General features: G+C 49.0%; 1 protein-coding gene across 3 annotated transcripts in view; it reads left to right on the top strand.

Annotated features, from left to right (window-relative positions):
* The first annotated feature begins 1,252 nt into the window (after positions 1-1,252).
* The window catches only part of slc45a1 (solute carrier family 45 member 1), a 32,119-nt gene continuing 5,582 nt past the window's right edge, over positions 1,253-27,789 (top strand). Inside the window, exons 1-9 of one of the 3 annotated variants that reach the window (XM_068016768.1) lie at positions 1,253-1,421; positions 2,931-3,103; positions 4,042-4,473; positions 7,855-7,947; positions 8,664-8,888; positions 9,273-9,976; positions 15,228-15,381; positions 16,417-16,593; positions 20,994-21,199. In XM_068016768.1, coding sequence (XP_067872869.1) covers positions 4,080-4,473; positions 7,855-7,947; positions 8,664-8,888; positions 9,273-9,976; positions 15,228-15,381; positions 16,417-16,593; positions 20,994-21,199 — 1,953 coding nt within the window. In that variant the 5' untranslated portion in view covers positions 1,253-1,421; positions 2,931-3,103; positions 4,042-4,079. The remainder of the gene's footprint in view (positions 1,422-2,930; positions 3,104-4,041; positions 4,474-7,854; positions 7,948-8,663; positions 8,889-9,272; positions 9,977-15,227; positions 15,382-16,416; positions 16,594-20,993; positions 21,200-27,789) is intronic. The other 2 variants (XM_068016769.1, XM_068016770.1) reach the window with 2 other exon arrangements.

Genomic DNA, 27,789 nt, shown 5'->3' with positions numbered 1-27,789 from the left:
ATGTGATATTGGGGGACTTTAATCACCTAAATATAAATGGGATAATGATAGAATAAAGGGAAAGGTGTGGGAGGAACTTCTGAAATGTGTTCTTGAGAACCTCTTTGTCCAATATGTTCTCAGTCCAACCTGGAAGGAGGCATTGCTGGATCTGCTGCTGGGAAATGAGGTGGGCCACGTGGACTAAGTGTCTAGGGGTGAATACTTGGGTAACAGTCATCATCATATCATAAGATTTAGATTAGTAATGGAGAAAAGCAGGGCGGCCCTTGCCGCCAAGGGGGCCTCCGTGGGCCACCGGGTGCCTGGTCAAGAAGACCCCCCACCACTCCCCACATGGAGGAGAGTACCAGCAGAGGCAGGAAGAGGCCTCTATGTGGCCCTGAACTGGCCACTTTCGGGCCTCAATTGGCCTCTGGGTGGGAAGGCTGCCCTCGACATTCCTCGCCCCTGATTGAATTGGACACAGTCGGGAAAGCGACGGGCACTCCACCAGCCCACCATCCCTCCTGATTCTCTGGCCCCCTCACCCCAGCCTCGCTATCTGCTCCTGTGGGCCAGATTAAATTCCGCCCTACGACTCTATGAATCTACAACACAGACGCACACAGGACACATACACATACAAAATGTAAACATACACAAAACATAGAAACACACAGAGCACAAATACACACACAAAACAGACACACACACCCAACACAGGCACACATACGCAGAGCACAGTAACACACACAAAATATATACACATAGACACACACACAACACAGACACACACTTGCTACCCCCCGCCGCACCTCCCGTGATGACCTCCTTCCCTATAACTACCCCTGCCTCGTCTCACTGCCCACTATCCTGACACTCTCCATCCCCTCCCCCACTACTCAGTGTCCACATACTCTCCCTGTCCCCTGATGCCTCCTCCCCACCACCTCACTGCCCCTTCCTATGCCTCTCACCCCTCCCATTGCCCCCTTCCCTGACGCTGTCCCTCACCTTCCCCACCCCTTTCCCCCTCTCCTCTGCCTCTCCCCCTCACTGCTCCTCTCTTTGCTGCACAGGTTTTCCCTCATGAATTCTGTGGGCCTTGAATGCTGGGATTTGCTCTCCGCCCTGCTATTGGTAAGTTTGGGATTTTTTAACCACACACAGGCTTTGTAACAAGGGAGCTTTGGGTCTGAGTTCTGCCTTCCCATTGGTCGGTAAGGCTGCACCTGCCTCTTGTGCTGGTACTAGTGCAGTGTCAGGGCCTGAGCTGCCTCCAGGATCAGTCGCTGCACAGTGGTGGCATAATGCAGGAGGGGGAAAGAGAGCAATGGAGAGAAAATGAGTGACTGAAGAAAGGAAACATGCAGGAGGAGGAGGAGCAGGCCAGAACTCCCCACCCCAGGAACAGGATATAAGAAGCAGCCTAGACAGAGGTAATTACAGCCAATCTCAGACTGAGCTTTTGTGCGCAGGCTGCTGAGAAACATGAGCAGCCTAAGCTGGTGAGGAGGATGGGTGATGGGTTCCTGTTACTCTGCAGCTTGCCTCTCCCTGTCACATGCTGAGAGAGCTGTAGGATGAGGGAGGATGACTAGCGGAAGTGGCTTTTGTTAACTCTGGTCAGTTTGCAGCCGCCTTTTATTCAAAGCAAATAAATCACAAGATTGAAACAATGAGAGTGTGGGGATCTGTCAGGAGTAATCAGAGACACCAAGAGAGCGACTGCAAAAAACGCAAAGTATTTAAGTCAAGGTGTGAAATGCTGCTGTTTAAGGAAGTACGATAATAAAAATTATTATAAGAATCCTTTTTAAAATCAGAGAGTTGTTGATTCTACTAACTGTGTTGTGAATTCTCAGCAGCAATAAATTATATATTTTTTAAAAGGCACGGCTTAAATTGAAGGAGAGTTTTGCGGATTGCCTGCGTGACGTTCTAATGCAGCAATTCGCTGTGAGAGACAAGCTGGAATAGAGCTGCTCCATAGTGGGCCTGCTCTCCCTGCTCCTCTGCCTCCAGTATCCCTATCACAGAGATCTATCAGCAATGTGTCAGCTCTTCCCAGGGCAGTCAACTGTGGAAAACTGTTAATATTTTAAGCCACACCTAAAGCATCGTGTTGTTGGGATCCTGTATATAGAGAGCCGAGAGTGCTTAGCTAGTGATGTGTTGGCTGCAGGACTGAAATCAATCTGAATGTTTAAATTAAACAAATAAGACTGTGCAACTATACAACATCTACACAGTACAGATAGGTAAAGCTACTATGTGGCATATGGATCATAACTAGTACATCTATCTAGCATATATATATATATATATATATATATACACATATATATAAATCCAATATATCCCTATGTATTTAATTCCTTGTGTATCTCAGTGTGAGAGTGCACAGATAAGAGAGTATGATTGTCTAAGTGAATTTGTGACTGTGTGTGAATGTGAATTCATGTTTGTGCACATGAGTGTGTGACTGTTTATGAGTGTGTATGTGAGTGAGAGTAAGACAGCGAGTGAGAGAATTCAAGTGTGTGTGTATGTGAGTGTGAGCAAGAGAATGTGGGAGTGTGTATGAGAGTATGAAAGACTGAGAGGAAATGTAAGTAAATAAGATAGCGTATGAGTTGGTGAGAGAGTGTGAGTGCCCTATGTCCATTTCATGTATCTGTGACCTGGAACAAGGTCAGAGAGCAAATCTGTTTTCTCATTTATTTCCCTCCCCTCCCCAAAGCACAACCCTCCCTGCCGCACTCCCCTTCCCCCCGACACAACCCCCCCCACAACTCCCTCTCCCCCACACTCCCTCCAGCCCACACTTCCCGCCCTCAACACACCCCCCTCGCTCACGCACACCCTCCAGTCCACACTTCCCTCCTCCACAAAACCCCTCCCCCAACCTGACTGCTTTTCTCTTCTCTTCTATATTCTGTCTCCAGGTCATCATCAGCGGTTGAGTTTGATTCCCTTCTTTTAACCTGCACCTGAATGAACTCCTCGTGTCACAGATTCCCACATTTCATTGGCAGATCCACCTGGGATCACAGGAAGGCTCCCAGATTGGGTGTTTTGGCCTCTATGAAGTTTTACGTGTTGAGACCTCATTCTAAAGGTATGTGCTGAGCTAGCAGATTTCAGCCAGCTGGGGCGATACAATTGTCCTAGTTTGGGAGCAGGTTACAGTGTTAGCCCACATTCTGTCCCTGACTTGCTGCAGATGGTCCCTAATAAAGTCTGTATCAGCCTCCTACCTTCAACAGTCAGGTAGAGACGAGCAGAGGGTCCATACCTGAAAGGTTCATTCTGTTTCTGTCTCCACAGATGCTGCTTGACCTGCTGAGTGTTTCCAGAATCTGTAGTATTTCCATTTGTGTATAGAAAAGATCAGCTTTCATTTTCTTATGGGGGAATTGATGGGAGAATCTCTCTGCACAGTAACATTCCTGTTGAGCCATTAACTGAGCAAATCTACCCTTCTTGTTTTGCTTCAACGATCGAGGGCTACTTACTGTCTGGGAAGCACCTTGGTGCTGTTACTGAGCTAACGGAGTGCCCTTAAATTGAAGTAATACTGGAGAGACCCTGTCTCGGGCAAGAAGAACTTCTCAGAATCTCCCTAGTGACACCCGACTCAATAACACCTCCAGGAGCATCAAACTCCCAGTGATGTCACCAACTATCACTGTTTAAGCTGAACAAAATTGAAGAGGATTATCGGACATGGAGCACCTGCCAACTCCACCCCTGCAGTTTCTCCAGGGCCAAATGCACTGTCCTGTCAGCATCTGAGACAAACAGACCAAGCAGTCCTCAGCTTTGATTCTGAATCTTTGCTGGGGCAACACTGGTGTGAGTGGGGCTTTAATCTGTCACAGCATTTCTGAGTTAGAGAGGTAGAAATGTCTGTCAGGATCCCTGTTCCACAATCCCCCCAAATCGGCAGGACTGTGGCAAAGAATGCGAGAACTGTCAGGTGGTGAAGCCTGGATTGTTAAGCAGTTGCTTGTGATTACCATGTACATAACACAGTTTTCTGTCTTTCCTCTGCAGAAAGAAGTTAATCGGAGGGAAGGTACCAGGGCAACACCATGACCTCCCCAAACACAACCACCCCTAGCGACGCCCTCTTTCCAAACCCAACTTCTCAGGCAAACTGGTGCCCCCCGGCCTGTGCTTTCCCCCATTCCACTACCCAACACATCAGTCACCGTGCCAACAATTACAAGCGGCATCCCAAAAGAAGGAAGTTCATCCGGCCGTCCCCCCCTCCCCCTCCCAACACTCCCATTCCCATCGAGCTCATCGACTTCAGTGAGATCCCACCGCGACACTCCTTCTGGCAACTGCTTTTCAATGGGTGTATTTTGTTTGGGATTGAATTCAGCTATGCAATGGAGACAGCCTATGTCACCCCTATCCTCCTACAGATGGGTTTACCAGATCAACTGTACAGCATGGTTTGGTTCATCAGTCCCATATTAGGTACAGTACATTTCCTCAGTGTATATTCAGTGGGTGCTACGTGTAGTTAGACACTGGGGCCTAGCCCTGCTGTTGGACTGGCCATGGCAGTCAAGTCTGACTTGACAAAGCCACAACCTGTGTACATAGGAACATAGGAGCAGGAGTAGGCCATTCAGCCCATCGAGCCTGATCCGCCATCAATATAGTTATGGCTGATCTTCCACTTCAGTGCTTTTTTCCCACACTAGCCCCATATCCCTTTATGTCACTGGTATTTAGAAATCTGTCAATCTCTACTTTAAACATACTCAATGACTGAGCTTTCACAGCCCTCTGGGGTAGAGAATTCCAAAGATTCACAACTCTTTGAGTAAAGAAATTTCTCCTTATCTCTGTCCTAAGTGGCTTCCCCCTTATTTTGAAATTGTGTCCCCTGGTTCTCGACTCCCAACCAGGGAAACGTCTTCCCTGCATCTACCCTGTCTATCCCTTTTAAGTATTTTGTAGGTTCCAATGAGATCACCTCTTATTCTTTGAAACTCTGGAGAATACAGGCCCAGTTTCCCCAACCTCTCTTCATAGGGCAGGAGGCAACTTGTGCCCTAAAAAGAAAGACTTGTGACACTAAAGAGTGACAAATCCCCAGAACCAGATTGTTTCCATCCCAGGGTTTTAAAGGAAGTCGGTGAGAACATTGCATATGTCCTAGCTATAGTCTTCCAAAGTTCTCTCGATTTGGGAACCACTCCTTTAGATTGGAAAATTGCACATCACTCTGCTATTTGAGAAAGGTGAGAGATGGAAACCAGTTAGCCTAACATCTGCTGTCAGGAAATTTAGGTAGAGTCTATAATTAAGGACAGGGTGACTGAAAACCTTGAAAATTTTCAGCTGATCAGCGACAGCCAGCATGGATTTGTAAAGGGTATGTCATGACTAATGAACTGACTTGAATTTTTTGAAGAGATGCCTAAAGTAGTGGACAGGGGAATGTCTATGGATGTTATGTATATGGACTTCCAGAAGGCATTTGATAAAGTCCCTCATAAGAGACTGTTAGCTAAAGTTGAAACTCATGGAATTGAGGATAAATTATTGACTTGATTAGGAAATTGGCTCAGTGGCAGGAGACAGAGAGTAGGGATAATAGGCAGGTACTCTAATTGGCAGGGTGTGACTGGTGGTGTCCTGTAAAGATTAGTGTTGGGGCATAAACTATTCACCATATTTTTTAATGACTTAGATGGTGGGATATAAAATCACATATCCAAATTTGCCAATGACACAAAAGTAGGTGGCATTGTAAGCCATATAGATAGAAGCATAAAATTACAAAGACATATTAATGGATTAAGTGAGTGGGAAAAACAAAATGGATTTCAATGTAGACAAATGTGAGGTCGTGCACTTCACGATAGAACAGGGCACATTCTAAGTGATAAGCTTGAAATAGTGGAGGTCCAAAGAGATTTGGGGATCCAGGTACACAGATCATTAAAATGTCATGAACAATTACTGAAAATAATCAAAAAGACTAATGGAGTGCTGGCTTTTTATATCTCGAGAACTATAATACAGAAGAGTAGAAGTCATGCTTCAGCTATTCAAAGCCTTGGTTAGATCACAACTGGAGATCTGTGAGCAGTTCAGGGCACTACACTTTAGGAAGGATATATTGGCCTTGGAGGAATACAATGCAGATTTAGCAGAATGATACCTGGACTCCAAGGTTAAATTATGAGGAGAGAATTGACAAACTAGGGTTGTACTCCCTGGAATTTAGAAGGCTAAATTGTGATCTGATCAAAGTTTTCAAGATATTAAGGGGAACAGATAGGGTAGATATTTCCATTGGTTGGGGAGTCTAGGACTAGGGGACATAATTTAAAAATTAGAGCCAGACCTTTCAGAAGTGAAATTAGGAAATTCTTTACACACAAAGGGGAATAGAAGTTTGGAACTCTTTTCCACAAATGGCAATTGATACAATATCAATTGTTAACTTTAAATCTGAGATTGATAGATTTGTGGTAACTAAAGGTATTAAGAGATGTGGGACAAAGGTGGGAATATGGAGTTAGGTTACAGATCACCATGATATCATTGAACAGTGGAACAGACTCAAGGGACTAAATGGCCTCCTGCTGTTTCTCTGATCCTACTGCCATTTCTGTAGCACCTTTCAAGACCTCAGGACATCCCAACATGCTTTACAGCTAATGGAGTCCTTTTGAAATGTTGTAATGAAACCATAAACATGGTGCCTATCACATAGACACAGGAAGGGGCCAATGGGGTCCATGTATTCTCTCTCTTTTCTTATCTCATACCCACTTTATCTATGTTATCTTTCTCTCCCTTCTCCATTTTCCCTTTTACTTCAGATTTCTGTGAGATAACATGGCATTTACAGCACAGAGACAGGCCATTCGGCCCAACTGGTCCATGACAGTATTTATGCTCCACATGAGCTTCCTCCCACTCCTCTTCATCTAATCCTATCAGCCTATCCTTCTATTCCTTTCTCCCTCATGTACTTTTATAGCTTCCACCTAAATGATTATATTCATGACTGTTACAGAGGCACAGACATCCCAGCATCGTTAGAAAGGGCGACAGTGCTTGTTTTTTGAGGACGAGAATAGGAGGGGGACAGAGGAGGGAGGAAATGGGAGAATGGAGGGAAAAGGGAGGTGGAAGGAAGGGGAAGTAGAGAAAGGGGGAGATGGATGAGAGTTTGATGGGGTACAGTGTCACCATGAAAGCGTGTGGAGTTACAGTGGAGGGTATTTGTGGGAGATGGTTCAGTGTTATGAACTGTGGTGGATATTTGCAGGGAGGGGTGGTGTAACATACTGTGAGGTATTTGCAGGGAGGGGTGGTGTAACATACTGTGAGGGTATTTGCAGGGAGGGAAAGTGTTACACGCTGTGGGGTTATTTGCATCGGGGCAGCATTATTTACTGTAGGGTTATTTGCATGGGGGTGGTGTTACATACTGTGGGGTATTTGCAGGTGGGACGGTGTCACTTGCTGTGGGGTTATTTTCAGGAGGGCTGGTGTTACTGTGGGGGCATTTGCGAGAGGGATGTCTTACTGTGGGGGCATTTACAGGCGGGGTGGGGATATTTGTGGGAGGGGCTGTGTTACTGTGGGGTTACTTGCGGGAGGGGTGGTGTTATTGTGGGGCTAATTGCAGGCGGGGCAGTGTTCCTGTGGGGTTAATTGCGGGCGGGACGGTGTTCCTGTGGGGTTAATTGCGGGTGGGGTGTTATTGTGGGGTTAATTGCAAATGGGGCGGTGTTACTTACCGTGGGGGTATTTGCGGGAGGGCTGGTGTTACTGTGGGGTTATTTGCGGGAGGGTCTCAGTCTCACACCTGGTTGTTTGTGGTTGCAGGTTTCTTGGTTCAGCCTGTGTTGGGTGCCTGGAGTGACAGCTGCTCCTCTCGTTTTGGCCGGCGCAGACCCTTCATACTGGTGCTGGCAGTCGGTGAGTTACAAAGAGTCGGAACCTCTCAGGAGAACCTCAGTCCTGAGGAAAGGTTCATGATGTTGGGCTGGGCTTCTGAAGTGACTGAACACTTGAGTGCATGATTAGTTCCCGGAGATGTAGGATTTAAGACCCAGGACACTAGTTAAACAGAAGAATGTTAGGAGTGAGGACGGACGTTGGGGAACTTTTTCATTCAAAGGATAGCCGGGCTATGGAATGAATTACCAAAAGAGGGCATTGAAACAGAGTGAATGGGGTCGGGGTAATTTGATGTGTTTCTAGAGAAAGTATCAAGGGATATGGTGGGGTAGTGGGATATGGTGAGTAGGTGCTGCTGCTCCATGTTGCAAGGCAAGGGTTTTGGTCTGTTCCTATTGTGCTGTCCATTATTCCTACTTTGATTTTATTCTGAACCACTGGTCCTTATCGAGTTTTGATCCAGGTTTGATTCTATATCCTGGTTTGATTCTGGTTCTTGTTTAATCTGGTTCTGATCCTGTTGGTTTGATCCGAGTTTGATTTTGGTATTCGGGTTTGATTTTCTTCTGAGTTTGATCTGCTATCAGCTTTAATCCTGTCTTCTTGTTCTTTCCGGGTTTGATCCTGTTTCCGGTTTTGATCCTGTTTCCGGTTTTGATCCTGTCTCCTTGTTGTTCTGGTCCAGGTTTGATCCTGTTCCGGGTTTGATTCTGTTTCATATTGTTCTGTTCCAGGTGCACTGATCGGCCTCTCACTGCTGCTCAATGGCCAGGACATTGGTCTTGCTATTGCTGACACGGCCACTAATCACAAATGGGGCATTATCCTGACCATCTGTGGCATGGTGTTAATGGACTTCAGTGCCGACTCAGCAGACAATCCAAGCCACGCCTACATGATGGACGTCTGCTGCCCGGAGGATCAGGACCGAGGCCTGAATATCCATGCACTCCTGGCAGGTGTGTCTCCATTCAGCATTATCTGCTTCATGAGCTAAACAGCCTCAGTCAGACTCTGGGGTCCGGTCCAACCTGGGGTCTAGTCAGAGTCTGTCCCAGTATGACATTTCCATTTCCAGCACCTGCCCTTCAATTATCATTGAATTGGGGTCCCCCCGCCCCCATCTCTTTCGTGCACCGCCCCACCCAGTCTCCTTCGCGCACTCCCCCCCACCCGTCTCCTAAGCCTGCTCTCCCCCCAGTCTCCTTCACGTACTAGTCTTGTGCCCTCTGCTTTCCCTTCGATCCATTCAGATTTATGTTGTGTCACACACTCACTGGGACCTGGAATCATATTTGCCCAAACGTTTTGCTGCATTATGTTTTTCTTTCAAATCGATCCAGGTCTGGGAGGCGGATTCGGTTACATCATCGGTGCGATCAAGTGGAACCGGACAAATTTTGGAAAAGTGTTAGGAGGTCAGCACCGGGTTGTCTACATTTTCACAGCAATAACATTGACCGTAACCACCATCCTGACACTAACCAGTATCCCAGAAAAGCAGCTGAACACACAGGGCAAAAGGAAGAAAGTGATGAAGAGCCCCAGTCTCGCTCTACCTCCCTCTCCACCGATGGTTCTTGAAGAAGGTGGAGGCCAGATGGCCAGCCAGAATGCCACGCGGATGTACACCAGCATGACCAGTCCCATTTCCCCACTGAGCCCTCTGACTCCCAAGTACGGGAGTTTTATGAGCCGCGACAGCTCTCTTACCGGGATTAATGAGTTTGCCTCATCCTATGGGACCTCCTACATTGACACAGTCCTCATCGACTGCTATACAGGGGCCAATGACCAATACATCAGCTTGCCCAGACACACACTCAGCGGCAGTCTCCCCCGGATACCTGATGAGGTGGAAAATCCGGAAGTGGGGTCCTCGGTGGTCAGTGAGAATCCAGGGAACCTGCAGGTCTCATCGCTCGATGCCACGCGAAACCCAGCGTCAGGAATTCTCAAAAGACCCGAAACTTTGAGTATTCCGAACAATTACCTGGGAAACGGTGGTGACAACAGTCGGAGGAGGACAGTGACCTTCAGCCAACAGGTACAGATAGATCAGGGGGGCAAACAGCGCAATGAGGGGAGCAAACAGCACAGTGAAGGGGAGAAACAGCACAGTGAAGGGGAGAAACAGCACAGTGAAGGGGAGAAACAACACAGTGAGGGGGAGAAACAACACAGTGAGGGGGGGAAACAGCACAGTGAGGGGGGGAAACAGCACAGTGAGGGGGCAAACAGCACAGTGAAGGGGAGAAACAGCACAGTGAGGGGGCAAACAGCACAGTGAGGGGGAGAAACAGCACAGTGAGGGGGGGAACAGCACAGTGAGGGGGCAAACAGCACAGTGAGGGGGAGAAACAGCATAGTGAGGGGGAGAAACAGCACAGTGAGGGGGAGAAACAACACAGTGAGGGGACAGAGTAATTTGGGAATCTTACAGGACTAATAATTCAAAGAACACGAATTCAAACCCCACCAGGGCTGTTTGAGAAATTGATATCAGTTTTAAAAATCAGGAAATAAAAAGCAGGTATCAGTAAAAGTGAGCATGAAGCTGTCAGATTGTCGTAAGGTCCTGACTGATTTACTAATCTTCTTTAGGGAAGGTAATCTGCCATTCCTATCTGATCTGGGCCTACACATGACTCCAGTCCCACACCAACGTGGTTAACTCTTAACTCCCCTCTGAAGTGGCCACTTGGTCATATCAAACTGTAAGTAGGTCCTTCACAGGAGACGGTGGTGCTGTGGTAATGTCATTGAACTAGTAATCCAGAGGCCCAGGCTAATGTCCTGGGGTCATAGGTTAATATCCCACCACAGCAGCTGGTAGAATTTAAATACAATTAATTAACAAATTCAATTAATTAATAAAAATCTGGAATTGAAAGCTAGTCTCAATAATAGTGTCATGAAATCATCGATTGTTGTAAAAACCATCTGTTCACTAATGTCCTTTAGGGAAGCAAACTGCTGGCCTACATGTGACTCCAGACCCACAGCAATAAAGTTCTGCCTTCTGAAATGGCCTAGAAAATTGTCAAGGGCAGTAAGGGATGGATAACAAATGCTGGCCTTGCCATTGGTCCCCACATCCCATGAAAGAATTAAAAAATAAAGTCCTGGTCTGTCACCACAGGGAGAACCCCCTCAGGATTCAGACTGGTTCTGGCCTCAAGAAATTCCAGACCATTTTTGGTGTAGTCTCATCGTAATCTGAGTGTGGTGAGGAATCTGAACTAGAAACGATTCCGGCTAGGTAATGTTCAGGAATTCTGAGGGAGGGAATAGTGATGTGGGATTGCTGGATGCTGGTTCCTGCCGGAAACAATGCCAGGTCCCAGAAGCATATGATCATTGTAAAGCACACCTGGTCCATCCAGGAAAACTTGGCATCTAACAGCTGGTGATGGGGCCTACAGCAGCATATCAGTCTTGTGGAAAGTCCTGTGCCATTTGGAAAGCAGCATGGCTCCAATCCGGAATTTGGGAATCCCATGGGCCATTTTATGGGAGTACTGTAAACGACACAAACATCCAACCCTGGGGTTTAGGGACACAACCATCGCTGGTTCAGAGTAGCAGCAGTCGCCCAACTGGAACGTCTGTGCTCTCTCACCATTTCAGACCCTGAGCTCAGGCTGCTTCAGGTCTAGAATGTTCCAGCACAGCCTTACCACAGTAGCCATCCGGCATTGGGCTTCAGTTTGTAACCCCTGGTACTGAATTCTGTTCAATCCCAACCTTTAGAATACCACTCCAGATTTTGTGTATTCCAGGTCAGGCAAGAGCCCATGACATGGGCTGCAGAATCACTCTGGGACTCTGCTTACTATATACACAGCCTTGTGGTACTGGCCAGGGGCAGTATTTTGGGGGTAAAATTGGCCTCAGCCAGGCTTCCTGATCCTGCTCACTGACCAGTGACCCCTGGTGAGAGTGTATGTGTTTGGACATCAGAGAGTCATAGAGTTATACACCACAGAAACAGGCCCTTCGGCCCAACGTGTCCGTGCCGGCCATCAAGCACCTATCTATTTTAATCCCATTTTCCAGCACTGGGCCCGTATGCTATGGCATTTCAAGTGCTCATCTAAATACATCTTAAATGTTGTGAGGGTTCCTGCCTCTACCATCCCTTCAGGCAGTGTGTTCCAGATTCCCACCACCCTCTGGGTGAAAACTTTTTTCCTCAAATCCCCTCTAAACTTCCTGCCCCTTACCTTAAATCTATGCCCCCTGGTTATTGACACCTCTGCTAAGGGAAAAAGTTTCTTCCTATCTACCCTATCAATGCCCCTCATAATTTTGTATACCTCAATCAAGTCCCCCCTCAGCCTTCTCTACTCTAAAGAAAAAAACCCTAGCTTATCCAGTCTCTCTTCATTGCTGAAACGCTCCAGCCCAAGCAACATCCTGGTGAATCTCCTCTGCACCCTCTCCAGTGCAATCACATCCTTCCCATAGTGTGGTGACCAGAACTGTACATAGTACTCCAGCTGTAGCCTAATGAGCATTCTATACAGCTCCCTCATAACCTCCCTGCTCTTATATTCTATGCCTCGGCTAATAAAGGCAAGTGAGCCAGATGCCTTCCTAACCACCTTATCTACTTGTGCTGCTGCCTTCAGTGATCTATGGACAAGTACGCCAAGGTCCCTCTGACTCTCTGTACTTCCTAGGGTCCTACCATCCATTGTATATTCCGTTGCCTTGTTAGTCCTCCCGAAATGCATTACCTCACACTTCTCAGGATTAAATTCCATTTGCCACTGCTCTGCCCACCTTACCAGCCCATCTATATCGTCCTGTAATCTAAGGCTTTCCTTCTCACTATTTACGACACCACCAATTTTCGTGTCATCTGCGAACTTACTGATCATCCTCCTACATTCACATCTAAATCATTAATGTACACTACAAGCAGCAAGGGTCCCAGCACCAATCCCTGCGGTACACCCTGGCCACAGGCTTCCAACTGTAAAAACAACCCTCAACAAACACCCTCTGCCTCCTGCCACTAAGTCAATTTTGGATCCGATTTGCCAAATTGCCCTGGATTCTATGGGCTCTTACCCTCTTAACCAATCTCCCATGTGGGACCTTATCAAAAGCCTTACTGAAGTCCATGTAGACTACATCAACTGCTTTACCCTCATCTACACATCTAGCCACTTCCTAGAAAAATTCAATCAAGTTTGTTGGACATGATCTCCCCCTGACAAAGCCATGCTGACTATCCCTGATTAATCCCTGCCTCTCCAAGTGGAGATGAATCCTGTCCCTCAGAATTTTTCCAATAGTTTCCCTACCACTGATGTTAGACTCACTGGCCTGTAATTACCTGGTTTATCCCTGCTACCCTTCTTGAATAATGGTACCACATTTGCTGTCCTCCAGTCCTCTGGCACCTCTCCAGTGGCCAGAGAGGATTTGAAAATTTGTGTCAGAGCCCCTGCTATCTCCTCCCTTGCCTCACTTAACAGCCTGGGATACATCTCATCTGGGCCTGGGGATTTATCCACTTTTCAGCCTGTTAAAACCGCTAATACCTCCTCCCTTTCAACACTAATTTGTTCGAGTATATCACAATCCCCTTCCCTGATCACTACACCTACATTGTCCTTCTCCATAGTGAATACAGATGAAAAGTAATCATTTAAAGAGGGAGAGGATGGGGGCGCAGCTTTGAAAGCCCAGGAAGGACAGGTCAACATTCACTGTCCAGGTACTTAGATGAGGTAATGGAAACTGAAATGTTTAAAAGGTTGAGCTTTCCATGGACTGGGCTGGAGCTCCTTACACATGCACCTGTTTTAAGCGTATTTCAGATTAACTACCCCGAGAGCACAATGATCCTTATATATGATTCATGTGTTACATAAATACCTGGCATCTTATTGTTCTGCCGTCTTTTGCTGGCACTGTGCCAAGGCTGGAGTCTGCCACAGTTTGATCACCAATTGGACGATGGAAAAAACACCCACATCAGCAATCTCTAGCCCTTAAAACAGCGGAGCTACATGTGTAGATGTCAGTCGCTTTAGGATGATTACAAGGCTGTGAAGGTTCAGAAGGATTTGAGGCTGTGTCTAGTATGGTGTCAGTATGGCATTTACATAGCACAAGATTGGCTCACAATTCACCACCAGTCACTGCAAAATTATCAGTCTCAATCCCAGGGGCCACAAGTTGATATGGAAAATGGAAAACTGTCACATTGGTAACTGGGAACAAAAAGCATTGAGGGGACAGTGTAGAGGGTGATTTACTTCATATCAAACTAGTGCGGTATCTACCCTGGGAGTGTTTGATTTTACACTGGTTTCAAAAATAGGGAAATGGCCTATTCCTTCGCAGGTAAATTGTTCCTTGTAATGAGGGGTTCAAATTCTACAGGAAATGAATTAAAGTTAGGAAAAAGAGGAAATAAGCAGTAACATTTTTACCTAAAGGTAATGAAGAAGTTATGGAATAAGCTAACAGGGAAGGACATTGAAGCAGAGCGTAAATAGGTCCAAGAGACAATTACTGTGGATGTGTGTCTGGAGGGAGAAGCGATCAAGGGATTCTGAGAAGGTGGGTATGTGGGGTTGAAGGATATGTTGAGAATCACTGTAAGAGTCAGCACCTCAGGAGAAAGAAACACTTGCATTTACATAGCACCTTTCAGAACAACTGGATGTCCCCAAGCGCTTTACAGTCAACAAAGTACTTCTGAAGCATTATTTCTGTTGTACTACAGGAAACACAGCAGCAAATCTGTGCACAGGAAGCTCCCACAAACAGCAATATAATAATGACCAGATTATGTTTTTTTTTGTGATGTTGATTGAGAGATAAATATTGGTCAGGCACCAGGGAAAAATCTCCTGCTCTTCTTTTAATATACCATGGAATCTTTTATATCCACCTGAGAGGGCAAGCAGGGCCTTAATTTAACATCTCATCCAAAATACTGCACATCCAACAGTCTCCTAGTACTGCACTGGAGTGTCAGCCTAGATTGTTGTGCTCAAGTCCTGGAATGGGACTTAAACCCACAACCATCTGTCTCAGAGATAAGATTGCTACCAACTGAGCCAAGGCTGACACACCTAGAATATGACCTGAACTTTAGGGAGAGTCAGCACCTTCAGGAGAGGAGGGGACCTGAAACCCAGTGACTGTCAGCACCTTCAGGAAAGGAGGGGAGAAAACCAAAAAATTACAGAAATGCAGAATGAACTGACAAGCTCCTGTGAGGAGGGGTTGATGTGCTCAGATTGCAATGACTGAGTTTAATCTTGTTGCAGGTTGCGAATATCTTGCTGAATGGAGTGAAATACGAAACCGACCTGAATGAATCAGGGGAATTATCTGAAAGGCCCCTCTCCACATCTTTCTTGTTCTCATCAATCTGTCAGATGCCAAAACCGCTGCGGAATCTGTGTGTCAATCACTTCTTAGGTACAGTTTCTCACTGTTCAGCAGTCTTTGAATGTCAGGCTGGTAAATACTGAACTAGGGGGAAGGAGCAGGAGCAGCATAGGGGACAAGCACAGAGATCGAGCACATCCCACGAAGACAGCAATGACATTGCCTCTCCCACAGCACTGAACCAGCCCTACCCAAAGTCACAAATAACATCCTCTATAACTGTAACTATGGTACACTAACCCTCCACATCCTTCTCAACCTGTCTGCAGCCTTTGACATGGTTGACCACACCATCCTCCTCCAATACCTCTCCTCCATTGTCCTGCTCCGTGAGACTGCCCTCATCTTGTTCCATTCTTACCTTTCTGATCATAACTAGAGCAACTCCAGCAATGGTTTCCCTCCTGTCCCCTGTACCATTACCTCTGGAGTCATGGTCTCTATAAAGGTGGGTGTGCAGGTTATAAATAGAAGATTAAATTTCCTTTTTGCAATTTCTGAGCTGTTTATTGTGTTTCTGCAGTGTCACCACCAGGTGTCACCTGACCACAGAAACCTTCCCTAAAACACTGCTCAGGGTCCCAGCCCCCAGAAACACCATCCCTGTGTCCCGCTGTGTGAATGTTCTGCTCTAAGTGTAGCTTTGGTGATTGTACAGCAAGACCCAAACATTGGTTATGTGGACCTCCTTTATATGTACACTGTGCTGTTTGAGGCAGGAGTCCCACACCCATTGACCACTGATTGCCAACATAAAAATGGTACAAGACTCTGAATTCACATATTAAATTGCTACCTCATATTTAACTGGAAAAAGAACAAAAATTATATGCAGCAAGTTGTTATAAGGTGGAAGCAAATTCAACTTTCTAAAATGAATTGGATAAATACTTGAAAAGGAGAAATTTGCAGGGCTATGAGGAAAGAACAGGGGAGTGGGACTAATTGGATGGCTCTTTGAAATGAGCATGATGGGCTTAATGGCCTTCTATGATATTGACTGTCTGGTCTCCCACCCTACTCATGTTCTTTGTGTCTTTCTCCCCATGTGATCGGTCTCTGCAGGCTGGCTCTCCTTTGAAGGTATGCTGCTCTTTTACACGGATTTCATGGGAGAGGTGGTGTATGGTGGGGATCCCAAGGCCCCTCATGACTCAGAAGCGTTTCAGAACTACAACACGGGAGTGAATGTGGGCTGCTGGGGAATGTGCGTCTACGCATTCAGCGCTGCTTTTTATTCAGGTAGGGCACTCGATCTCCTGGTGCGTAGGACTGCTCCACAGAGGCTCAACTGCCTGAGTTTCCTCTCGCCACACATTATGTTTCCCGCTGTTCTGCCAATGACCCCACAAATCTTATGGTTGAATCTGGTTAAGTGTGTTAAATTGCTTGCCAAAATATGACACAATTGAATTTGTGTAAAAATGTCCATTTAGTAAATCTCTGTACTGCAGCTCATTAGATCTATTAAATGCCTACCACAACTCAATGTCTAGACATTCTCCACCATGATTCAATGACTAAACATTTTCCAGCATGATTCAATGACTAGACAGTCTACACCACAAGTAAATAACTAGACATCCTCCAATGCAACTCAATGTCTAGATATTCTACACCAGCGATGCAATGACTAGACATTCTATACCATGATTCAGTGACTGAACATTCAACAGCAGTGACTGAATGACTAGACATACTATACCATGATTCAGTGACTGGACATTCAACAGCAGTGACTGAATGACTAGACATACTATACCATGATTCAGTGACTGGACATTCAACAGCAGTGACTGAATGACTAGACATACTATACCATGATTCAGTGACTGGACATTCAACAGCAGTGACTGAATGACTAGACATTCTCCACCACAACTCAATGATTAGACGCGCTACACCATGACCAGAGGGTCCAGGCTTTGATCCTTGGTCCTTATCACAATAGCTAATCTCAGTGTGCGTTCATGCTCTTGCCTGCTATTCCCAGATTTCTATTGGAAAAATACCTGAGTGGATATTGAATGAGGACATCATACAGTGATGTACCCCACAATTAAATTCATCACTTGGACTTAAAACCCAGCTTCACATATGGCAAGGAAGGTGACAGGTAAATATGGGATGGTTTGCCAAAAAGTAAGAGGCATATGCGATATCATCACTTAAAAAGGAATTAGATAAGTATTTGAAAAGGGGGAATGAAGATGGTTTGCAAAATGGGATTAGAAAGGACAAGTTCATTTGAGTAACTAGCAGCACATGTGCAATGGGCTGAAGGGCCACCATCTGTGCTCTAAACTCTATCTTTCTACATATTTTGCTATGAAAACAATAAATAGAGAAGTTTAATGATGGAAATCTGTAGGTCGTGCAAACCTGTGAGACTTGCTGTAGGACTTCCTTGGAATGGGGGGATGTAGGTTTAGAAACTGGTAACATGGTAAGTACCCAGTGACATCGAGGCATTAAGTCATTGGCTCACGCTGAGGCTGCCATTGATGGAAGAGGCAGTAGCTGCTCCAGGTGAGTGGGCATCAATCACAGGAAAGTGACTGTCAGTTGTCTGGAGAGGGAGACATGGTCTGTTAATGCATGTGATTGCAGTTGTATACAGGCTGACCCAGCACTGAGCTACAACTACCCTGAATCCCATAAGCAAACAGATAACATGGCAGCTAGTGGTTCCTATCTTCACCTCACGCTTCTGCTCATCAGGTGTTTCTGGAAGTTATTTTTGTTGCTATCCCGAGAAATTCAGTCTGGTTTAACAACCATCATGAACCGCAAAAAACTTAACATAGTGGGACTTGGTGCAATGCTGCTTCAGGAGAAGGGGACTGATTTACAGCTTCAGTGGAGGAAATGATGAGGGGAACTCTCTCAGGATCTATGCTGAACAAATACCCATGTAATAATGCGATAGAGTAGCAGTAACAGATGCTGGAAGTTTCTACTGGGGCTTTTCCCAAACGTCTGTCATAATTTCGGTGGAAGGTCAGCAGAGACCCCATTTACACATCAATCTAGGGTTTGCACTCATCTGATGTCAAAGTTGCACCCTCCCTATGTAGCAAGATCCCAGACAGAGCCAGGCCAAGGACTCTCAATGCCTCACCCTGGCCTCTCAGTTAACAGGTGCACTGAGTCACCAAATGGTGTTGCATGTGGACCTTACCTGGGGGTCTAGGCCAGGATTGTAGTTCAGTGGATGAGAATCACTATGCAAGTACCGGTCATGGATCTATCTACCTGCTACAAATGGGCAACTTAGAGAGAAATTGAATCTGGGGCATTGAATTCAGTAATCAATCTTGTAAAGTATCAGGAAAGGTGGTCTGAGACCCCTAAGCACCGGAAAAATGTTTGACTGCAGAACAATATAACATGTATACAATAAAATAAGCATATGCTGATAGGATTCGATGAAGTGGAATGGAGCATAAACCACAAACCAGTTGGGTCAAATGGTTTGTTTCTGAGCTGTGAATTCTGTGTAATAATATAAACAACTTACCAAAATATGCACATACTGTAATTTTGCATTGTATTGGTAAAACACCAAAAACTGTGGACATCCATGCTGTGGACTGGGTGGCCATGCTTGCTGCAGACTGGGTGGCCATGCTTGCTGCAGACTGGATGGCCATGCTTATTGCGGACTGGGTGGCCATGCTTATTGCGGACTGGGTGGCCATGCTTGCTGAAGACTGGGTGGCCATGCTTGCTGCAGACTGGGTGGCCATGCTTATTGCGGACTGGGTGGCCATGCTTGCTGAAGACTGGGTGGCCATGCTTGCTGCGGACTGGGTGGCCATGCTTGCTGAAGACTGGGTGGCCATGCTTGCTGCGGACTGGGTGGCCATGTTTAGCTCAGTTAAAAAGTTGATTCTGACTGTAAACCTAGCTTAGACTCTTCACAGAGATTTCTGCATTAAATAGAAAATCTGGATTTGCAAGGCAGGCCCATCAACACCTGGAAAAGTAAATGTTTTCTGAGATAAAGATCTCTACCCGACACGTCAAAACCTGTCTTTTCTCTATCAGATGCTGGTAGAACCTCTGTGTATTTCCAGAATTTTCTGTTTGTATTTAAGATTTTCATCATTCTTCTGTTTTTTTATTGTCCTTATTGATGTACACAAGCTGTGGGGGAACTCCTGAGAGTAGGGTAATTCTCAATTGGCCAGTCACACCCCAGAGCTCAGTCTCTGTAAGGAGATTGCGAAACACATTTTATCTCTGGAACTCAACACGACAAAAAACAAGATCTGAATCTCAGTTAAATTGAGTTACAACCTTTTTCAGAAGCAGTGATTTCGTTCCAAATGTGGAACTAAATTCAAAGAGTGTCATTCTTTTCAAAAAGTGTCATTTTGGATAAGATATTCTCTATTCAGATCTTAATTCCAGTAACTCATTAGACAACTGCTTTATACCCCCAGTTACCCATCGAGTATTTCCTATTTACCCAGTTACCCACTGAGTATCTCCGATATACCCAGTTACCCATTGAGTATCTCCCACATACCCCCAGTTACCCACTGAGTATCCCCCGTGTACCCCCAGTTACCCACTGTGAATCCTCCGTGTACCCCCAGTTACCCACTGTGTATCCTCCGTGTACCCCCAGTTACCCACTGTGTATCCTCCGTGTACCCCCAGTTACCCACTGTGTATCCTCCGTGTACCTCCAGTTACCCACTGTGTATCCTCCGTGTACCCCCAGTTACCCACTGTGTATCCTCCGTGTGCCCCCAGTTACCCACTGTGTATCCTCCATGTACCTCCATTTACCCACTGTGTATCCTTCGTGTACCCCCAGTTACCCACTGTGTATCCTCCATGTACCCCCAGTTACCCACTGTGTATCCTCCGTGTACCCCCAGTTATCCACTGTGTATCCTCCGTGTACCTCCAGTTACCCACTGTGTATCCTCCGTGTACCTCCAGTTACCCACTGTGTATCCTCCGTGTACCCCCAGTTACCCACTGTGTATCCTCCGTGTGCCCCCAGTTACCCACTGTGTATCCTCCATGTACCTCCATTTACCCACTGTGCATCCTTCGTGTACCCCCAGTTACCCACTGTGTATCCTCCATGTACCCCCAGCTACCCACTGTGTATCCTCCGTGTGCCCCCAGTTACCCACTGTGTATCCTCCATGTACCCCCAGTTACCCACTGTGTATCCTCCGTGTACCCCCAGTTACCCAGTGAGGATCTACCATCTTTGAAGAACTTAACGTTGAAGTTATTTACAGAGCTCGCCCGATTGCAAAGTGGCTGAAAGTAGTACCCAGTGTGGAACTAATGTACACACCACCACCCAACATGCCGTCGCCCCACGGACTGTTGCCCAACACACCACCGCCAGCCATATCCCCGCCCATGAAAATTAACTGTTTCTCTCTCCACCGATGCTGCCTGACTTGCTGAGTATTTCCAACATTTTCTGTTTTTATGTCAGATTTCCAGCATTCATAGTATTTTGCTGTTGCACTACCATTTGACACAGAGCACCCAATACATAACGCCAATAAACCACCATCCAAAGTATGACAACCCAATAGATATGAACCATGACCACCGACAGCCATGCAGCTACTGTTTTATCACCTGTTTCTTATTTTCTACAGCACTTTTGGAGAAGCTGGAAGAGTATTTCAGTATCCGATCTCTCTACTTCTTTGGCTACCTGTCCTTTGGGATCGGCACTGGCATTGCCACTATCTCCAGGAACAGCTATGTTCTTTTATCGCTCTGTGTTACATATGGGGTCCTGTTTTCTTCACTTTGCACTCTACCCTACTCGCTGCTGTGTGAATACTACCAGAGCAAAAAGGTATTAACGCACAATAAAAGGTGTACACTCACAATTCAAATTATACACTGACAATAAAATAGCTTTCAACTGGCATCTGAAAACTGCTTTTAAATTACTTCAGATTCTGCTCATTCTGTAGTATGGAGGTACAGGAGTCTGAGCAAGAGCTTTGGGTGCCATAGCGCTAGTACGATTGACCGCGTATATCATCAAAGCCATACCTAGCAAAGCTTGTGCGCTTTCCCTGGAGAAGTGGGGATCAAAGATCAGAGGGACACTTGTCCTGACCTATTCCTGTGCATTGTTCATGTCTGGCAACCAGTAACAGCATCAAGCAGTTGTTGAGGTTATGGGACATTCTGGAGAAAATGGAAATTTTTGGGAGCCATTTTAGAATCTACGACATTGAATTATTTCAGACTGGAATTTGTGAGTCATCACATCATGAAGAAAGGGGCCTGCTCTCCCCATCCTCCTCCGTACCTGCCCTGGTAGTGTTTGATGGGGCAGTATAGAAGGAGCTTTATTCTGTATCTAACCCCGTGCTGTACCTCCCCGGGAGTGTTTGATGGGATAGTGTAGAGAGAGCTTTACTCTTTTTTTTTTCTTTTTTTTTTTGACCTTTATACCCCAGGCCCCTTTTATATATTTTTTATGTCGAGGGGGCCTTTATTCCTCAGGCCCCCATTATATATTTTTTATATGTCGAGAGGGCCTTTATTCCTCAGGCCCCCTTTATATACACACTTATATTTTTAAAATAACTTTATTAAAAACAGATAAATAAACAAAAAACTCAAATTAAAGTGCCATTCTCGGCGTCGACGATGCACTCCAGTCCCTGTGGTGCCCACCGGTCGCGGAAGGCCTCAAGCGTACCAGCGGACACCGCATGCTCCTTTTCCAGGGACACCCGGGCGCGAACGTAACCGCGGAAGAGGGGCAGGCAATCGGGGAGGACGGACCCCCCAACGGCCCGCAACCTGGACCTGTGAATTGCCACCTTGGCCAGGCCCAGGAGCAGACCGACGAGGAGATCCTCCTCCCGGCCCAAGCCCCTCCGCACCGGGTGAGAGAGCTTTACTCTGTTGCTAACCCCCGTACTCTACCTGTCCTGGGAGTGTTTGATGGGGCAGTGTAGAGAGAGCTTTATTCTGTATCTAACCCCGTGCTGTACCTCCCCTGGGAGTGTTTGATGGGGCAGTATAGAGGGAGCTTTATTCTGTATCTAACCTGTGCTTTACCTGTCCTGGGAGTGTTTGATGGGGAGAGTGTAGAGGGAGCTTTACTCTGTATCTAACCCCCGTACTGTACCTGTCCTGGGAGTGTTTGATGGGGAGAGTGTAGAGGGAGCTTTATTCTGTATCTAACCCCCGTACTGTACCTGTCCTGGGAGTGTTTGATGGGGAGAGTGTAGAGGGAGCTTTATTCTGTATCTAACCTGTTTTTTTTTTTTTTTTTTTTTTTTTTTTTTTTTTTTTTTTTTTTTTTTTTTTTTTTTGTAATTGTACTTCAAAAGTTACAGAGAGGGTTGATGAGGATAATTTGATTGATGTGGTGTACACGGACTTCCAAAAGACATTTGATAAAGTGCCACATTACTCTGTATCTAACCCTGTGCTGTCCCTGTCCTGGGAGTGTTTGATGGGGACAGTGTAGAGGGAGCTTTACTCTGTATCTAACCCCGTTTTTTTTTTTTTTTTTTCCCGTTTTTTTTTTCCACAAGGTGACCTTTATACCCCAGGCCCCTTTTATATTTTTCACATCGAGGGGGCCTTTATCCCTCAGGCCCCCTTTATGTACATATTTACAGTTTTAAAATAACTTTATTAAAACAGATAAATAAACAAAAACTCAAATTAAAATGCCATTCTCGGCGTCGACGATGCACTCCAGTCCCTGCGGTGCCCACCGGTCGCGGAAGGCCTCAAGCGTACCGGCGGACACCGCATGCTCCTTTTCCAGGGACACCCGGGCGCGAACGTAACCGCGGAAGAGGGGCAGGCAATCGGGGAGGACGGAACCCCCGACGGCCCGCAACCTGGACCTGTGAATTGCCACCTTGGCCAGGCCCAGGAGCAGACCGACGAGGAGATCCTCCTCCCGGCCCAAGCCCCTCCGCACCGGGTGCCCAAAGATCAGGAGCGTGGGACTGAAGTGCAGCCAGAATTTGAGGAGCAGCCCCTTCAGATACTCAAATAGGGGCTGCAACCTCGCACACTCCATATAAATGTGGAACACGGACTCGTCCAGGCCGCAGAAAGTACAGGTAGCCTGGGAGTCCGTGAACCTACTTAAAAGCCTATTGCACGGGACTGCTCTGTGCAGCACCCTCCACCCCAGGTCCCCGATGTAAAGGGGGAAGACTCCCGCGTAGAGAGACCTCCATCGGGGTTTCCCCTCGCCGCCAGATAGCAACGCGGACCGCCAGGGCGTGTCCGGCCGGCTGACGAGGGCGAGGAAGTGGAGAGTGTGCAGGAGCAGCCCGTACAGGAAACCCCTCCGTGCCGATTGGAATGGCACGGAGGGCATTTCCGAGAGGCGGCTCGGGTTGTGCGGGACCGGCTCCCGAGGAGGGTTTCGGGGCCTGGGTCCGATGAGCAGTTCCGGCCGAGCGGGGGTCAGCTCGGCCGGGATCGCTCCGCACTCCCGAGCCCCCTCGCCACCCGCAGTGAGGGGCGTCCCGGGGGTTTCGGCTACTCCTCCGCCCGCCGGACCGTCCCCGGAGTCGGCCGCCCGGACAGCCGAGGCGCTCTCCTCCGCCGGCGGGGGAGCGCCCTGACTGGAGGCGACCATGTTCCAGACTCGGAAAAGATCCCGGTAAAAGACAGGCAACTCCCTCAGAGAGGCGCGGCTAACGGACTCCACCGGGAGCTGCGTGTCGTCTTGAAGGCAATGACACTGGCGGAAAAAATACGTCGCCAGCGCACACCATCTGGGAGGACGCTCGACGTACAGGTATCTCTGCAGGGTCCGAAGGCGGAGAGTCGCAGCCTGGGTGCGGACGCACACTAGCGACTGACCGCCCTCCTCGATCGGGAGACTCAGGACCGCGGCAGAGACCCAGTGTTTCCTCTTGCCCCAGAAGAAATCGACGAGTTTCTTCTGGATCTTGGTGGCAAATACAGGGGGCGGGGCCAAAGTGACCAACCGGTACCACAGCATGGAGGCCACCAGTTGGTTTATGACCAACGCTCGGCCCCTGTAGGAAAGCACTCGGAGCAGTCCTGTCCAGCGCCCCAGCCGAGCGGTGACTTTCGCCTCCAACTCCTGCCAGTTTGCCGGCCAGGCTTCCTCAGCGGGGCTAAGGTGGACTCCCAGATAGAGGAGGTGCGTGGTGCTCCACGCAAAAGGTGTCATCTCCTCCGGCAGGGAGTCCACCCGCCACTGACCAACCAGGAGTCCGGAACATTTCTCCCAATTGATCCTCGCGGAGGACGCGGCAGAAAAGGTCTGCTGGCAGTCGCGCATCCTCCGCAAGTCAACGGGATCTGTGATTGCGAGGAGCACGTCGTCGGCGTAAGCCGAGAGGACGACCCGCATGGCCGGCTCGCGCAGAGCCAATCCCGTCAACCTCCTGCGAAGCAGGCACAGGAAGGGCTCCACGCAGATGGTATACAATTGGCCGGACATGGGGCACCCCTGACGCACTCCTCTCCCAAATCGAAGGGGCGCCGTCAAGGACCCGTTAACTTTGACTAGACACTCTGCGGCGGCGTATAAAAGTCGGACCCGGGCCACAAAATGCGGCCCGAGTCCGAAAGTGCGCAGAGTCCCGAAAAGGTAATCGTGATCCACCCTGTCGAACGCCTTCTCCTGATCGAGGGAGAGAAAGGCGACCGACTGACCAGTCCTCTGGGAAAGATGGATCAGGTCCCGGACCAGGTGGATGTTGTCCTGGATGGACCGGCCCGGGACTGTGTAGGACTGGTCGGGGTGGATCATGTGGGCCAGCACGGAGCCCAGGCGGGTAGACATAGCCCGGGCAAAGATCTTATAATCCGTGCTGAGGAGGGAGACCGGACGCCAGTTTTTAAGCAGGCGGAGATCGCCCCTCTTCGGCAGCAAGACGATGACCGCCCTGCGCCACGAGAGGGGCATCTCCCCGGTCGCCAGGCTTTCCCCCAGGACCCACGCGTAATCGTCCCCCAGGACGTCCCAGAACGCCCTGAGGAACTCCACGGTCAACCCATCCAGCCCTGGGGATTTGCCCCTCGAGAGCTGGTGGAGGGCACCAGTCAGCTCCGCCAACGTGAGCGGAGCCTCCAATCCTTCGGCGCTCTCCGGGCTGACCTGCGGCAGGTCCTCCCACAAAACTCTGCGCGCATCCTCGCTGGACGGATCCGGAGAGAACAACGCACTGTAATACGTCCGGACCAGGAGGCCCATTCCCTCCGGATCCGTGATGGAGGATCCGTCGTCGGCCAGCAGCTCGACGAGCTGCTTACGGACCCCCCGCCATTTTTCCAGCGAGTAGAAGAAGGGTGAGGCGCGGTCCAAATCTTCCAGGATCTGGATCCGCGACCTCACGTACGCGCCTCGGGACCCTATGAGCTGCAGGTTCCTCAGCGCGCCCTTCTTCTCTTTGTACGCCTGCCACAGGGCCGGGTCCGCGACGGCATGACCGAGGCGGGATTCCAAGTCGAGCACCTCCCTCTCAAGGCGCCCGACCTCGGCTTCCCGCCTCTTGGTCGACCCCTTCGCGTACTCCTGACAGAAGACGCGGATGTGAGTCTTGCCCACATCCCACCATAGCCTCAAGGAGGGGAAGCCCCCCTGCTTCCTTCTCCAGTCGGCCCAGAATCGACAGAACGAGTCCCGAAATCGCACGTCCTCCAGCAGCCGGTTGTTAAAGTGCCAGTACGCAGACCCCGCCCGCGTGCGGAGCGGAGTGAACTCCGCCCACACCAGGCGGTGGTCCGAGCACGGCACCAGCCGCATGGAGGCCGCCGAGACACGGGAGACGTACGCCTGCGAAATGTAGAGGCGGTCGATTCGCGACCCCCCTCCTCCAGACCTCCACGTGAAGGCGCTGGAGTCGGGATGGAGATTCCGCCAGACGTCCACCAAGTTAAGGGAGCTGATCAGTCCCCTCAACTTCTCCACCGACGCTTGGCCGCGCTGGGGACCGGAGCGATCCCCCACCTCGAGGGTGCAGTTAAAATCCCCCCCGAGGATGATGCACTCGCCGCTATCGATGGAGCTCAAGAGAGCGGACACTTCTTCAAAGAAGCGCGCTTGCAAAGCGCCGGGCCTGGGCGCGTACACGTTCACAAAGTGGAGCGGCACGCTACCCAGGCGAACGGCGAGGTGGAGCAAGCGGCCCGGCACTAGCTCCTTGACCCCCAAGATCTCCGGCTGAAAAGTCGGGGCCAACAAGATAGCCACCCCACTAGAAATAGGGGTGAGGTGACTCATGTAGACCCCACCCTGCCACTCCAGGAGCCAGGTGGCTTCGTCTCCCGGAACGGTGTGGGTTTCCTGCAGAAAGCTCACCGCGTATCTCCCTTCCCTAAGGACTGAGAGATTGTGAAATCTGCGGTGAGCCCCTCTGCTGCCGTTGATGTTGAGGCTGGCTATGGTTATCTTCATGTCAAAGGTACTTAAAACCCGTCACCAACAGCTCACTGTGAGGAGGGAGTGGAAGTGCACCTGGCCCTCCACTCCCCCAGCAACCCATTGAGGAACACATTAAAACGGCGCCTCTCAACCAGTTTCACGTCCGCGCGCTTGCCCGCTATCTTAAGGGCGGCACGGACGGACTGGATGATCAGCGCCAGATTCGACCAACGGTCGAGGGCCAGCTGAACTTTATTGCGGCAACCTCTGCAAGCCGCGAGGAAATCCCGGAGTTCCGCCGTGGGGATGAGAGGAGATTCGGTGGGAGGCACGAGGGACTCCACCACCTCACTGGCGATGGAATCAAGATCATCCTCCGTGCCCCGCACCGAATCCCCATCCTCCTCCGGGTCGTCACCGCCAGCGGCCGACACATCCACCACACGCTGTGGGGCGGACGTCCCGGCCGCGCCAGCTGGTCCCGCCTCCGTCACGATCCCACCCCCAGGATCGATGGCGGAGGAGTCCTCTCTGGGTTCTATTGTGAAACTGGAGCCTGTAGGCACCAGCGGTTCAGGACCCCCCTCCACCTCCATCCCCAGGCCAATGACTGGTCCAGGGGAGACAGAAGTTCCGGACTCCGGGAAACCAGCCGGAGCCGAGACTGGAGGCGGCGAGAGGAGGCCATCTCCCGCTCCGCCAGCACCCACAGGCCCAGCAGATGGGGCAGCATTCTCAGTTATAACTGGGTCGGGTGTCTCCTGGTTGGTGGTGGACTCCGGCTGGGAGGCCCGACCCTCTGGGGCCTCGCCCTCCCCTTCATTCAGGACACCCGACCCAGTAGCAGTGGCGGAATGGGCGGTTTCCCCAGGCTCCCCCACCACAAGCAGGGCCCCACTTACTCCTTCAGGAGGGGCCTCACGTACCGGGGCCATCCCCTCCCCTCCATCCTGAGGAATAGGGAGCACCTGCCCGGACTTTGCAGCCTTGGTGGTGGCGGTAGGGGGCACCTGAGGACCAGAAACAGGAGGCAGCTCCCCTCCAACAGA

The sequence above is a fragment of the Heterodontus francisci genome, chromosome 37 (genome assembly GCF_036365525.1).
Source record: "Heterodontus francisci isolate sHetFra1 chromosome 37, sHetFra1.hap1, whole genome shotgun sequence".
Lineage (NCBI taxonomy): Eukaryota > Metazoa > Chordata > Chondrichthyes > Heterodontiformes > Heterodontidae > Heterodontus > Heterodontus francisci.
The sequence above is the reverse complement of the archived record's forward strand: the minus strand, read 5'-3'. Positions and strand labels throughout refer to the sequence as shown.